We start from the raw sequence: 15,564 nt of genomic DNA, 5'->3' as shown, positions 1-15,564 counted from the left end.
CCACTTTTCGGCCAGGTATTCGGAGAAATGTCAACATGGGCTGGCCTATAAATAAATTAAACAGTAGAGGCATTACATCTGCTTCAAAATATTGACGAGGCAGAGATTGCCGGATCCCGTCGGTGAAGAAGAGAGTTGGCCAAGAGACTACCTTTTAAATGTTAAATTATATAAACATTTTATGTCTTGTTCCTAAATTTTAGCAGTATTTCAGTGCCCTCACTAACAAAGTTCAAATTCATCAAAACTGAGCATTTAAGACATTTGGCTTTTGATCATTTTATTGCAAACAATCAGTCTTGAAAACTTCAACAACAAAAACAGTGACAACTATAAGCAATAAGTGTTCAATAAATACTGAATGACATTTTATAAATATATTTGGCATGACGCAAAAGAAAACTGGGAGTCACTAATACTGCTCAACTGCCATTAATTAAGACGGTTTGGTCTGCGCTGAAATGCTGTGACGGCACCTCATTCAACGTGTTTCTTCAAAGAAAGAAAATAGTGTTCATCCCATGTGACCTAAGTGCGGAGGATGATGATGATGATAATGATGATGATAAAAGGTCACAGGTTCTGGCAGCATTGCACTCTGGGCCCCTTGTGGCCATCGCTGGTGGGCGGCACGCTGATGTCCACCACGTTGTTGCCCGGCGACTCGTCGTGCGCGCTTCGCTCGGCCATCTGCTTCTGCGAGACGATGTGGTAGATCTCTGCGGCGTGACGACAAAAAAAAACAAAAAAAAAAAAAAAAAAAAACACACACACACAAAAACAAAACAATAAATATACTTCAGTATCCATTTGAAAGAAAAAAGAAAAAAAAAAAGGTCAAGTCAAATATTTACCTATTTTCTTTTAGCCGTTGTAGGAAAAATACATTTAAATCATTTGGGTGCAGATTTAGATTTAGATTTAGACTGGCATATACTTCCTCGCCAATTTCAGAGATTTAATCTATTATATCCAATTTTTTTTTTTTTTTTTTTAATTTCCCATAAATGTCAGGGGATGTTAAGCTGCTTAAAAATGCCTTTTTTTTTTTTTTAAATGTGTTTTTCCTCTTCTTTTGAGTACTTAATTTTTTTTCATTGCAGTCTATTGTATTTTATTATTATTTTTGAAACTTATAAATATAACTCTCGTTTTAGTATTACTTTTGCACTTCTAAAGAATGTAAAACTACAAGTAAATAGTGGTGTTAAATTACTGAATAAAAATTCACTGAATAAGAATGTATTTTTGTTTATTTTTGGTTAGTTTTGTTGGAAAACATACAACGGAGGTTCCGTGTTTTGGGGGGTTTAATAAAAATAAAAATAATAATAATAATAAAAAAAGAAAAGAAAAAGAAACTCAATACATGTCAGTGGGCATCAAGTATATGCAGATTTTCACTATTTGTGGGTGTTCCCTATCCCCCGCAATGGTGTTATTTTTTTATTATTATTATTTTTTGCATGTCACAGTGAGAAAATATTACATTTAACTGGAGAGAACACCTAACATTTAGGTGAGATGATGTGTTTTATTAGAGGAGGCCATTATATGTCCAATAGATTTATAGTGCAGTGGAACCTGAAGTTTGTACCCGAAAATGAACAAAATGGAGCTGTGTGTTCGCCCACCTGTTAAAATATTCTTGAAGGCTTCTTCTACATTCGTCGAGTCCAGCGCTGATGTCTCAATAAATGACAGCGTGTTCTTTTCTAACCAGAAAGAACATGCAAAGTAGTCACTTATTTTATTTCTATGGTGTCATTTTTTGTGTGTGTGTGATGTGAACTTACCGGCAAATGCCCGCGCCTCGTCAGTGGGCACGGCCCTGAGGTGTCGCAGGTCGCTCTTGTTCCCCACCAGCATGATGATGATGTTGTTGTCGGCGTGGTCCCTCAGCTCCTTCAGCCAGCGCTCCACGTTCTCGTACGTCAGGTGTTTGGCGATGTCGTACACCAGCAGAGCGCCCACCGCGCCCCGGTAGTACCTGACGCCGGGAAACACGGTCAACAACTCCGTCGCTCGCACACAAAATGGTACCGGGGGGGGAGGATACTCACGCCGAGGTGATGGCTCGGTAGCGTTCCTGCCCGGCCGTGTCCCAAATCTGAGCCTTGATGGTTTTGCCGTCCACCTGGAGGCTGCGGGTGGCGAACTCCACCCCGATGGTGCTCTTGCTCTCCAGGTTGAACTCGTTTCTGGTGAAGCGCGACAGCAGGTTGCTCTTTCCCACGCCGGAGTCGCCGATCAGCACGACTGTAAAAGGAAAAAGAGAAGAAAAATGCGTCTATGTTTTGGTTGCTCAAGTCTGCCGTCTCTAAAACAAAACAAATAGTGCTTTGGCACCATCTTTGCCGCCATTTTGTGACATCAATCAGCAATTACTAAACTTTTTTGGATGGGCATCAACTAATTACCTAAAACAAAATATAACTTCAATTTAACAGACATGAAAATAGTGTCGAGTCCATTCAAAACACTTTTATGTACTGTAGCTGACAGCTGCAATTGCGCTGTAGCGCCACTAAACGGCGCTGTGGTGCCATTAATAGTCAAAGAGAAGCGATTGTAAGCCCGTATATGGCTGTTTTTTTTTACTCAGCAGCCAGTCGTATAAGCGTGTCTCGAGCAAGCTATTTTTGCTACAATACACAGGATTTATTTATTTTTTTATTATTATTGTCAAATCCTTATCTATGGAATACAATTGTAACAGGTATGGAAAAAGAAAGCAAACCAAGATCACAACTCAAGTAACCAGCTGCACAGATGTAAGTTTTGATTCACTCAAACTTTTCACAGTTTCAAGCTTACTAATTTACAATTGCTTTGTACTGTATTGGGCATTTTTAGGCCACAAAAAAAGTACAAAACAATAATTTTATTACTGTACAAGTATTGGGTGTTTTCAGGCCACAGTAACGATATAAAAGAAAGAGATTCTATTTTTTTTAACAGGGCTGGTACAGAATTTAGCAAGTCAATGAAACCGAAAACTAATATTTCAAGCAGATATTCATTTTTCGTCCAAGAGAAAACATTAAATAAATAATAATAAAAAAAAATCCAAATCTGAACTTTGTTTTAATGCCTTTTAGCCTAATGTTTATTGAACATATTTTCAGTTGTTTTTTTTGTTTGTTTGTTTGTTTGTTTAAATCATCTTAATAGATTTGAATAGACTTGCTTTCAGTCATCCATTACGCCCGGGTACTGGCCCGATACAGATACCTGGTGTCGGTACTTGGCTATTCCTAATATTATTATTGAATCAAAAATAATTTTTTTTACTGTTAATTTTAAATCATGATATATGCCAGGACTGTGAAGAGGTGCAATTTCTACCATGATATAAATTTTGGGCCAAACAACCCAGCCCTGGAGGAGTATTTCCCCAATGAGTACATTAAATGTTCCACTGTACAACAAAATGTACCATGTGATGCAAACAAAACATAAAAAGCATAATATCAAATAAAAAGTATGACAAGCCAAAACATTACTGTATGTTCTGTTGCTGCTTTGTTACATTGCACACAGGGTGTCAAAGAACAGGGTACAAAGAACTTTCAAGCCCATCAAGACATTCCGGAGAGAAAGTACATTGGACTATTTTAAAGGGGTTGTCTATAAATCCTATTGCACATTTGTGTAATAGATTACATTAATGTGAATGGGAAGGTCTTGGGGGAAAACGACTATTAAATCAAAATTGATAGAACGATACCTGAAATAAAAGTATTTTATTCGAGTTATTATTAGAGTAGATAAATGCTTATTAACCCGTGAGGAAAATAAACGAGTTTCTGTTTAGCACTTGAAGCTGTCCATCTGCCAAGAAAACTCAAGAGAAACTTGCCTCCGGCTTTCTTCTGCCTCAAGCAACAACATATAATCAGTGTCAATTTACAAATACGTCAAATTGCCAAAAACGTATATAGATTTTCCTTGGGCCGTGTTTTGTGTGTGTTAAGGACATGAAGAGTCAAATAAAGATTTGGGCAATTGAATCAGTGTTAGAAATTAGCTTGCTGAGCTACATTACGACACCCCGTGAAAAATGCGCAAACAAGAGGAACGCACTGTAGATCTATTTAAATATAACCACTTAAGAAGTTAGCCGTCGGCTATACAATGTTAGGAATAGATGACAAGTTTGACAATAGCATTTAAAAGGACGAACCCCCCCCCCCCCCCCCCAAAGTAGCTAGTTAGCATTAGCCGCTACCACTAGCATCTGCATGATGCTACCTCGCACGCGAGCTTAATCGCCTGATATCGCTCTGTCAAGACAAGCGATTTATTTATTTTTTTTACCTTTGAAAAGAAAATCATATTCATCGTCTCTGTTCGCCATGCTCTCATTGACGATCTACCAGTCAGTCCGTCTTTCAATCAGTTGTGCAAGGGCGGAATGAAATGACGTCACCTCTCTGTCAACGGCCGGAAACATGAAGTGACGTCACACTGTCACATGACACGCCTGACAAAAGCGTAAGGAGGCTCATCAAACTATTGTATAACGTTTTCAATTTGGTAACAGCACTATGATTAATAGGACTATTGACACATTTTCAATTGCAAAATAATAAAAAATAAAAAGTTATAATTAATAGTTAAGAAGACAAATTAATTGAAATATTAAAATAAACATAAAAACTTTTTTGACAATAATTTTCAAAATCACTTGAAAAACAAATACAAATTGAAATTAAAAACAAATAATGAATTCAAATTAATTTAAAATGAAAAAAATATACATTTTCTGAACTGAATAAAATCTTTAAAATATTAAAATAAATTCAAAGGCAACGATATTAAAACAGAACTAATTAAAATAGATACTTCTATTTGTAGCAATCTTAGTTTAATTGTACATTATATAAAAAAGTTAAACATTATTTTTCCATAAATAAAAATCTTAATTGCAGATAAATAAAAACGTTTAAAATGTCCAATGAGGAACAGCATCAATGTGATGTGTTAATTAGAAATTTAAAAACTTAATTAAAATCAATTCAGTTGCATGACCGCATTTAAAACTGAACTAGAAAATTATTTTAAATATTATGATAAAGCATACTGCAATTATTATGCTGACTGAATATTTTTGACAAATAATTGAAAAAAAAAACTTGAAATGTGCAATAACTTTCAATGCAATTGTTACTGTATTTCTAACCATACAAGCATTCGCTATCTTGATGCACTTGTGTAAAAAAAAAAAAAAAAGTCTGATTACAAAAAAATAAAATAAAATTATATAACAACAATGTCTAATGTTGTTGGCTCGCTGGAGGGAAAATGCAAGTCCATCCAGTTTGACTCGCTCTTCAACTTTTGTGACATGAAGCCAGGTGCTTTCCATTCTCCGGAAAGAAGATCGTGGGTACGTGCGCACACACACACAGATCCTGTGGACCAATCACAGGTCGACGAGCGAACTATATCTTCACCTCACTCGAGTGACAGCCTCTTAGTCAGGACAAGGACATGCTTTGGTGTTGACGCTTGATTACGGTGCTGAAGAATTCCCATTCACTATGCACAAGCGACAAGGGCGGCCCTTCACCATGATGCCACACTGCTACTACGAAGGCTACCTGGAGAAGCGCTCCTTTAAAGACAAGGTGAGTCAAAGAGATGAAATATAAATTAAGTGGAATTAACATAAAATGAAGATGGTTCATTTTGGTGTGATTTAAAGTCAGTGGCTACTTTTTTGGATACTTTTTTTTTTTTTTAATGCAACGCGTGTAAAACTTTTATATTTTCCAATGTATGCATGCATTTTTTTTTTTTAAACTATTGATTTTATACATTATGTTGTTCAAATATATGGGTGTGCAAAAACATTTTCTATGAAGAGCCTCATTGTAGCATCATGTGTGAGTCAGTGAATTTCACGACTATCGTTTGCCATTAAATATCATTAAAGATAGATGACAATTGTACAACTTTAGACAATAAGTGTCTTACTAAACCTTCTGGTGTTTTCTAACATATTTGACTTTTATTCTGAACATTCATCTTCTTCGTCCTCTGTTAATATTTAAACCTCACTGGGAAGTTTTTGAGGCAGGTGAAGCCTGTTTTCATCGGTGCAGCTATCTTGCAAATTGGCCTTGGCCCAATGTTGTAAATGGATGAATCAGCAAATGTGCTGAGTGGAATAATGGACTAGATAATTGACTATGGTCAAAATTGGAAGCAAACCTTGATTTAGGCCACTATACATGATTACACCTTAAATATGTTCCTTTTCACTCGTCATTTCTGCACCTAACTTAAAAATGACAAAAACTGACTTAGCCCAATCTAATTCTGTGGCTCATATGTGAGTTAATTACTGCTTGTGTTTTTTTTTCGCTCTCAATTGTGTGTGGAAACATTGTGTCATGACATGGAGTAAGCGCAGACTTTTGTTGTTGTCGTTTGCCAACTGATGCACCAGGAAATAGTGTCAAGGACATGTTCGTGTGTGCTAAAGGGGGTGATTCACTGGTTTACACACGCTGACGTTATTCACCGCTTACACTTCAGCTATTGTTTAAATTTTATACAACAATCAGCAGTCAGTCAGCTCTTTCATATTTTCAAATAACCAGCATTACAATATTGCATTAATCTGTCTCCAAAGTCAAGCAAACCTTGACGTTACAAATATTGTCGAGCTCCACAAGTGTATTTCATGTTTTCTTAGTTTTTTTTCATGCTTTTTGTTTGTTTTTATGAAGTCGAAATAAAAGGGGAGCGGGTAGTACCGGAAACGGAATTGCGACACGGGATAGCATCAATGCGATATGAGCAACACAATTACAGTACAGCAAGTACAATTTAATGTCAATTATCTACGCACATTCATATTGACGAATGTACCAATCCTTTGTATGGACCGTTACATGGCGGTGACTATATTTTCGCAAGCCTTCCACCAATTACTACTTTGGCTAAGTTTGTCTCTTTCTCATATCCGTAGCACCAAGATGGCGGCAAAAAACATGTCAGCCTGTCTAGCCCTTGTATAATATAATTCGCGATCCCTAGACTTACTATTAGTCGGATAGACCAATTATCAAAATCCCAAATATCGCCATCGGCTTTTTTACGAATCTGAAAGCCGATAAAATCGGTATCTCACTGAGCGGCGAATGCTTGCGAACGTAGCAAATTTAGGGTTTTCATCAGGACTTGAAAGTTGTTCACAGACAGTTCTTACTTGTCACAATGATATTTCAAACATATTCAGACAATATTTCACTGTCTGCGAAGATCTTTTGAAACCTTTTACAAAGGTCACATCAAGTACCATGACGAAAACACAAAATTAGCTACATTCACATGTATTTGCGGCTCAGTGAAATACAGGGAACTTAAATTTATGGATTTATTTAAATTTCCACTTTATAAAAAAGATGCTGCACAGAGAACTCCATATATTTTTTATTTTATTTATTATTTAAGAATTTTTAAACAAAGCTGCCAATTCCTTAGATGTTTAAAATAAAAAGAAATTGTTTTTATTTAATTTTTTGTTTTTATTTTGATGCTAATATTTTCTCTTTTACTGCAACTAAATATCGGCTTGAATTATCGGTTATCGGTCTCCTTGACCACTAATAATCGGTATTGGTGTCAACCTTGAAAAAAAACATATCGGTCTATCACTATTACATATAAAAATGTATGTTGATTTGATATAACCTTTTTTTTTTTTTTTTTCATATTATTGAAATCAATAGTGGGAATGAACATTGAAAAATTTCCAACAAGTGATAACTCTTCCCGGTACTCAAATAGAGTAGATTTGAAATCAAATGGTACTATAATTTCACATGAGAATGGATCAAATGCTAACATGCTAGCAACACAAACTGGCAGCTTGAAACTTTGTAACCACATAATGATATGTGGATCAGTATCAGTGGAAAATTTTTAATAAGACATAATTACTACTCCATCATCATCCAACACTCGGGATTAGTTTACCTTGCTGGCTCGTTCGCTTATGGGGATTTTCTCTGTATAATTTCCCATCATTACTTAACGTTACCCATCCCCCCTTTGTGTGTCAATGTAGAAATCTCGCAAGCTGTGGACCTGCCTGTGCGGCAACACACTTTTCTTCTTCAACGACAAGAGAGACACTGAGGTAACAGACTAAAATAAGAATCTCATCAATTTGGAGGGTATTTAAGTAGCAGTCTTGCTATGTGTTAGCGTACAAACAGTTAGCATGTGAGCTGAATGTTGACTTGTGTTTCAACAGTACATTGAGAAGCTGGAGCTCAGCGGGCCCATCACGATCACAGATGACAACTCAATGGACTACAACTTGGACGCAGCCAAACTCAACCTCCAGACCCAAGACAGCGACATCAAATTCTCTGTGAGGAAAATACGAGATTGCGTAAATACAATCGATCCATATACATGCACGCAAGTCAATTTCATGACCACCCGTTTCCTTTCCAGGCTCCGAATGCAGAGGCTCGAGAGTTGTGGAAGGGCTTCATTCAATCCGTGGCCGAGGTTTGCTTCACTACTCGCTCATATTATTCATATTCCAGTTTATGGATTATTGTTTGGAGTATTACATGATGCGGTGGTTTTTCGCATGCTTTTGCAGCTGTCGGTGCCCTCGATGCTGAACCTGTTGCCGGGCCAGTTGCTTAGGTTGGAAGAGGTGGTGAAAAAGGAGAAGGAGAGACTCCGAGATGTGCAACAGTCTTCCCCCACTGTTGATGTGGAGCCCACAAGGGAATTGGAAATGCCAGAGTGCGTATTTATAGAATTTGATCGTCATTTTCCGCTTTGAAATCGCATCTTACGATGGGAAGTAGCGTAATCGTACGAAATAAGTTGCCAATTCACTCATCAGCATGCCAATTGTTCTCTTTGATGACATCATCACGTGTTCTGCCCATAGCTGTTTCCACCTGGTGTCCCGCACGGAAGCAGAGCTGCTGCTGGAGCAACAGGCCAGCCAAGGAAATATGCTGCTGAGGCCCAGCAGGGACGGCACCGGCTTCGCTATCAGTACCAGGGAAGAGATGAATGGGTACGACTGCACATACGCGCGCCACACCCAAGACAGTATAGCAGTTTTGTGTCCCAGTGTGACCGAGGCACATATTTTTTTACATTTGAAAAAGCTCACACACTCAATTAAGTGTAACTGGATAATTTTCTGCGGTTAGAACCTGATGTTCTCTAATGGCACGCTAATGTACCAAGGCGCTGTTTCTGAGAACCACTGCACGACAGCATGTCTGCATGGAATATCTATTTTATTGTTGTTGTCCTTTATGAAACTCACGACTGTGTTGTGGTACCATCAGAACCATCTTCAAGCATTACCGCGTGAGCTGCAAGCAAGATGACGGTTACATCATCGAAGTGGACACTCCTGTGAGTAGATCCCTGAAACCTGGTGTCAGATCTTAAGTGATTAATTACTGGAGAATAATTAGAATAATTAATGAATGGCATTTTTGTTCCTTGTTTACGATGGGCGTTGCACAGCATGCATGTCAAAGTATGCAAAATCAAAAGTAAAAGTTACTTTTATTATAAGTCAAGCAAAGAAGGGCATAAAAAATGATTTTAAAGACCTTAGGTATGTGGGGAAATCGTACTTTTTAATCTGGATTTAAAAGCATTTACACTTAACGCTGACTTCACTTTTGTTGCGGCACAACTGCTACATGCTGCTTAACCATATTTGCTTTGAACTCTCAACTCCACTAATTGGCCCGAATCTGTAGACCTCAGAGCCACGTCATGTATTCAGAACTCAAAACCATTCAGTAATTTAGAGACTCCATTACAACAATCAGGTCTACTGGAGAAAAAAGCATGCATAACTCAACTCATTCTTACGCTTGTTTTAATATTTGTTGCATTCATTTTGCTGAACGTTTTCTTCTAAAATGGTTTAATTTTGAAAAGTTAAAACAATCTGATTAAAATAAACAATTTTACATTGACACATTATTAAATTAATTACAAATATATTGGATAGAATCATTTGTGTATTATTCCAAAATTAAATTTATATAATAAAATTTGATGCTACCTGATATATTATCTACTATTGTGGTGATATTTTCTACATTATCTTGGAATAAAATCCAAGAGTTTTATTCATGCAAGAGTGAGGAATTGCGCATGCTTCACCGAAACCGAGATACTTGGTGATGACGAAGCATAATTGTAACTTGGAACAAGGAAGTACAAGGTCCAACTTGGGCAATGTGCCACGACATGACATTGTTTATTGTGGCCCACTTCCACATGCATGTATGCTGAAAAACTGGTCTTAAAAAAGAAAAAAAGTTATGAAATAGGAATAAATTACATCATTGAAGCAAAATGATGTCTGATCCCATCTAGTTACGCCTGTTAATTATTGGCGCGGTATTAAATAGTAACTTTGGGCTCAATTTGGACATTTTCACTTGGGGGTGTGCTCACTTTTGTTGCCAGCACTTAAGGCACTATTGGCAGCGTGGTGAATTATTTTGAGGATACAGTACATTTACAGCAGTTGGGGGGTTCGAATCCGGGCTCCCACCTCTGTGTAGAGATTGCGCGTCCTCTCTGTCCTCCCATGTTGACACTGTTTATGCATGTGTGTGCAGGTTCCGTGTCCCACATTGCACGACATCGTCAGTTACTTCGAAAAAGTGACAGAAGGAGTTCTGGCACCTCTGGCTAGGGAGGAAACCTATGAGCAAAATATTAGTAAGTACATTTCAAACTTTTCTACGTGCGCGGTCACCTTTTTTTTTCTTCTTTTTTTTTTACCTTTTCTAATTTGTTGTTGTTGTTGTTTGTGCAGCTTACATTGGCTTGGATAGTGAAAATGGGGAGAAGAGGGTGCGTGGCGCCTCCCTGCACATCACGCCACCAGCTACACAGCCCAAACCAGGTAGAAGCATGCACAGGTCTCGTCAGACCACATTGTTATGTCTGGAGTTTTTTTTTTGTTTTTTTTTCCGAAAACAAAGTACAAAAATACTTCACACATTAACAATCTTATTTTTCTCAAAATATATATACATAAAAAAACTGATTTTTTTTCCCCTTACGTGTACAAAATTACCACCCATGAATGTGCTAAAATACAATCTCAAAAAAAATTCTAGAAAAAAAAAATCCCCTAGGTATTTAAGTTTTTTTTTTTTTGCCTAGATTTTTTTTTCCGACATTTAATTTATTGATTTTTATTTTTTTTCGTAATCTTCCTGATTAATTTGTTTCTCTGGAAAATTACTGAAGCTCCTGGGTCAATTCAGCTCGCATTCTGTTTCATTAAATCTAAGGGCCACAAACATGAAATAAACAACTTTCATTGTATATGTTGATTACACTTATAATCAGAAGACATTTTATTTAAAAAAATGATCTACTTTGAACTTACATGTTCTTATCGATTCATTTGATGAGCAATAAAACAGAAGGGTTAAAAAAAATCAACTAATAATCACACAAGAACAAATTAGAATTGACTTTTTTTCCCCCAAAAATGGAAAATTCAAGAAATACATGCAAATAAAATTATAACATAATTTGTGGATCTGTAGAGCCCTCTTATTACATGGCTCAAACTCACCCTCTCTTCTTTTTAATTATGAAGCTGTGAAAAAAAAAAAAAAAGGACCTTTATGGAGAAAATGATCACTCTATAAACAGAAAAAAAATTCAGGCATGTTGTGCGTGTGGGGGTTGCGCAAACAAAATATAGAAACAAAGGAAATATCTGGCTTGGCAAAACTTTCCGCTGCATTGTGTGGAAAAACATTTAAGGGATCCTGAATAGCTGATTGTTGCGGTTGTGTTCGCGCTCAAAAATATGTCATTGAGTGGCAGTCATGCACACTAATTACACATTTGTTTGTTTTTCCACAGCCTTGCCAAGAGTGCCGAGTGAAGAGGGGGAGGAAAGTGTCTACATGAATGACAATAGTGAGTATTTATTATCTCCCGTTTGTCTCCGACAGGCCTGGCTTCATATTTGTTCTCTTACTGACTCACTTCTTGTCATGCTTTACAGTCCACAAAGATTCCACAGTGGAGCATTTTCCAGGTAGGTTTCTTTTATTACTTTTCTTTTCCATGGAGAACTCCCCCCCCACAATTGGTTGGCTTTCCCAAACACAAATATAAATTCATCACTTGTCAGGAGACGCCCAAAATTAGTTCACCCATTAATATTGCATCAGCAAAGAAAGGAAGCCATTTTCAATACTTTTTAGATTGGTCAAAAATTTGTATAAACACATGTGGACCGATCAATAGTATAGATTTGTGGGAGGAAAAAAATAGTAAACTTACCATATTGTGACATCAGAGGTTTTGGCCAACCGGTGTTATGATGGTGTCGTCATGTCGGAAACAGTTCTAAATGATGGATGGATGGATAAAAAAAAAAAAAGTTGAAAAATTGATTGTGATATACATGATGATGGATATATTGATAGAATATTTTATTGATATGATATTGATCGACAGATGAGAGAGAGAGAGAGAGAGAGAGAGAGAGAGAGAGAGAGAGAATAAACAAATAGCTAGCTAGCTAGCTTGCCAGCTCGCTAGATAGATAGGGGCCTGTGCTTCCATGTCAAATAAATGTGATTTCCTGTCTGTCTGTCCAGAACCCGACAGCAAAGCAGCCGGTAAATCGGTGAAAGCTCCAACGCCCGCCCCTCGCAAGTTCGCAACGTCTCCCTCAAAAGCCTCCACAACCAGGTCCAAGTACCCCAGGGAGCCCATCTTGAGGAACCACTCGGACCCCCATGGCCAGAGTGTGTCCATACTCTCTCTTGATGGTAATCTACACACAAGACGCTAGTCAGAGTTCACAGAGCCCAAAAGGATAATGGGGGGGGGGGGGGAGGATAATAAAACTCATCCTAAGAGTAATGACATTTTGTATTTGAATAACTGCTCACTTTATATTTTGTAAAAAAAAATTACAAAATTAAAAAAAACGTGTGGAATTGACTGTTAATGTTTTTGCCCCTGCAGCCATATCAGAACTCAAGCAGAGGTTCGAGAAGAGGGCCAAGTGTGAAAGCTGACTGACGCGAGCGCCACAACCAATCAATGTGAACGTTTTTTGACGACACGTTTGTCGCCATGACGACCTGCTGCACTTTCCTTTCCTTCCCTCGGACACTCCGCTGCACGTGTGCTGAAGACGGTCGGTGCCATGGCGGCGGACGTTCCTCGCACGTCGACAAGCCGCTGGGCGGTTTGATATTGACGCGAGTTGTACATAAGTGAAAGTGGGCACAGATGTAAATAGAGCCCACATGTGATATAGTTTTCTATTGGATGTATCGTTGGACCTGATGTCAATAAAGTCAACAATAATAATGTGATGGTGTCTGGCTTTTTTTTGTTTTTTTTAAGTTCATGGCAATTTTTTGGGTCATAACGTGGAACATATGTGTGGAAGTGTGGAACTGCCAATATGGAGTAAATATTTTTGACTAGCAAATGCGCTTAAACTTGCAAATACGTTTGAACATATTCGGAAGTATGTTTGAACGGGCTAATTACTAAGAATGTAGCATTTAGTAGTATTTGCGCATGTGCATAGCCAGTGGCATTATGGGGGGAAAAAAATGACAAACCGAAATCATGCACTGCAGACATAATAAATCCTAAAAAAAAATTCTAAACTGCTTAATTTTTTTTAACACATTGGTATAAAATTGGCTCAATACTAAAAGACATAATGGACAAATGGCAAAATATGGACAGAATTGTAAATGTTAATAACGGTAAATATGTAATAGTATATGTAATAATAATGATAAAAATAGTAAATAATGGTAAATGAGCATAATGGTAAAAAATGCTTAGTTTTTATCAGTTAGCCAAACAAAAGACAGTCGAACATATTTGTAAATACGTTTAAATGTTATTTTCCAGTCAAAATGTTTACTCCACATTGGCAGTGACACACTTCCATAAATTTGTGATACTTGTGGACTTGTGAGACGTTCTAATGCAGCTATATCAGCGGATTGTGGAGTTTTCCTGAGATATGTTAATTAAGTAGATCCATTTGGAAAATATACCACACTTTAAATGAGAAATGAACTTGCGTTTGAGGTTCCTGGAACTAAATGGTTCTATTTTCATCAGAACTGAAACAGAAAATCTTAGCAGGTTGATGTTGTTGGCATTTATAGTTTCAATTACCACAGAACTACATTTAGACAATAGGTTCCTGCAGACCAAACAGTTCCTCGTGAAGTTACATCCATATTTCCCCCTATAGCTCTAGGAAATATACGTTCTTGGCAAATTAACCTGAAATTCCAGGAACGTTCTGCTCTTTCAAAAATAAGGACATTTTATAAACCCAAACTTTTGAATGGTATTGCATTTGGGTTTACTATACTACGTCATTGCTAAATAGCCAATATAGATTTTTAGATGAAATCATAGACACTCAGTCTCACTCAACACTACTGGATTTAACTGCATGTTTTGTGGACCATGGAGTGACTACATAAAAAAATAAAATAGGATTTAAAATAAAACGTTTTCTTTGCTAAATTATCGCCGCAATCTTTTGGATTTTACCTCAAATTTACACACATCTAAATTTAGAATAGAATGAAGGGGAAGAATAAAGCGTTTAATTATCTGCAAGGTAATTGCGAGTTGTTGGCTTGCCAGACTGTAGGCCTCAGCAAAAAATTCCATCAAATCCAATGACTGTTTGTCTGTTTACTTGCACAATGGACTATGGAATTTCACCGTGACTACTGCATGACTGTTGATGATTTCTGACACTTGCAGTTTTTCTTTGATCCATTTGATGTCGACGAGTATTGTTCAGCCTTGGCAATAGTTATATTGTTTGAGACACACATGAATCAAGACGAATGAGCCCAGTAAAGGGTAATTGCAGTATTATCTCGACCCATAAATTTTCCAGAAACTTTAACAATGGGTAAAGCAATGGAGAAATTACAGATTTTTATTTTCACTTGGACTGACATGGCTAATGTACTGGCTTGTTTGATGTTCTCTTCTACTTAAAGGTGGATTCAATTATGGTCTCGAAAAGTGGAAGCCAAACATGTTTGTCACGTTTAAAAAACTGCGCATGCGGACGATTACATCCCACCAGCTCTGCTGCTCGTCTGGAGGAAACGCCTCTCAAATGTCGCTAACGTCCGAGCTCATCTTCATCATCATCTTCATCAGTCTCTGCAGCCGGCCTACTTCATATGAATGTCCTCTTGCGGATCAGCTATTTTCAAAGTACGCGGTTAGCTACAACGATGAATGGCCGAAACCTAAGCTTACTACACAAAGCTAGCTACATGCTACAAACAATGGAAGTGCGCATGCGCAGCCAGGAACGAGCATGCACGGCGTCGTTACGCAGATTTATTGACAGGATCGAGAAACAATCGTTAAGATGATCCATCCGGGGGATGCAGCCACAAAAAATATCGTTGAACCCACCTTTAAATTATTATTTGACACTTCTTTCAACACAATTATTTTAATCCTCACTACTTTATAATT

At 37.4% G+C, this 15,564-nt stretch overlaps 2 protein-coding genes and 1 long non-coding RNA gene across 3 annotated transcripts; 1 reads left to right on the top strand and 2 right to left on the bottom strand.

The window, feature by feature from the left end:
- Nucleotides 1-263: 263 nt before the first annotated feature.
- LOC144026797 (ras-related protein Rab-11B-like) lies at nucleotides 264-4,484 on the bottom strand. The gene is made up of 5 exons (XM_077533800.1): nucleotides 4,321-4,484; nucleotides 2,064-2,259; nucleotides 1,797-1,990; nucleotides 1,635-1,715; nucleotides 264-719 (listed from the first exon to the last, which is right to left on the bottom strand). The coding sequence occupies exons 1-5, from the start codon at nucleotides 4,358-4,360 to the stop codon at nucleotides 574-576; spliced, it is 657 nt and encodes a 218-aa protein (XP_077389926.1). The 5' UTR covers nucleotides 4,361-4,484; the 3' UTR covers nucleotides 264-573.
- Nucleotides 4,485-4,857: 373 nt separating this feature from the next.
- LOC144026798 (uncharacterized) lies at nucleotides 4,858-15,433 on the bottom strand. Its single transcript, XR_013285305.1, has 5 exons — nucleotides 15,110-15,433; nucleotides 12,343-12,408; nucleotides 10,813-10,918; nucleotides 10,580-10,732; nucleotides 4,858-5,620 (listed from the first exon to the last, which is right to left on the bottom strand). It is a non-coding gene; the product is annotated as an uncharacterized LOC144026798 (long non-coding RNA).
- LOC144026795 (signal-transducing adaptor protein 1-like) lies at nucleotides 5,427-13,391 on the top strand. The gene is made up of 13 exons (XM_077533799.1): nucleotides 5,427-5,633; nucleotides 8,084-8,155; nucleotides 8,273-8,392; nucleotides 8,479-8,535; nucleotides 8,633-8,781; nucleotides 8,933-9,064; nucleotides 9,345-9,414; nucleotides 10,647-10,749; nucleotides 10,847-10,936; nucleotides 11,917-11,973; nucleotides 12,062-12,094; nucleotides 12,663-12,836; nucleotides 13,036-13,391. Exons 1-13 carry the CDS (start codon nucleotides 5,547-5,549, stop codon nucleotides 13,086-13,088), a joined length of 1,197 nt encoding a protein of 398 aa, XP_077389925.1. The 5' UTR covers nucleotides 5,427-5,546; the 3' UTR covers nucleotides 13,089-13,391.
- Nucleotides 15,434-15,564: the final 131 nt, after the last annotated feature.

The sequence above is a fragment of the Festucalex cinctus genome, chromosome 10 (genome assembly GCF_051991245.1).
Source record: "Festucalex cinctus isolate MCC-2025b chromosome 10, RoL_Fcin_1.0, whole genome shotgun sequence".
NCBI classification, from domain to species: Eukaryota; Metazoa; Chordata; class Actinopteri; order Syngnathiformes; family Syngnathidae; genus Festucalex; species Festucalex cinctus.
This window is presented reverse-complemented; position numbering and strand designations above follow the sequence as displayed.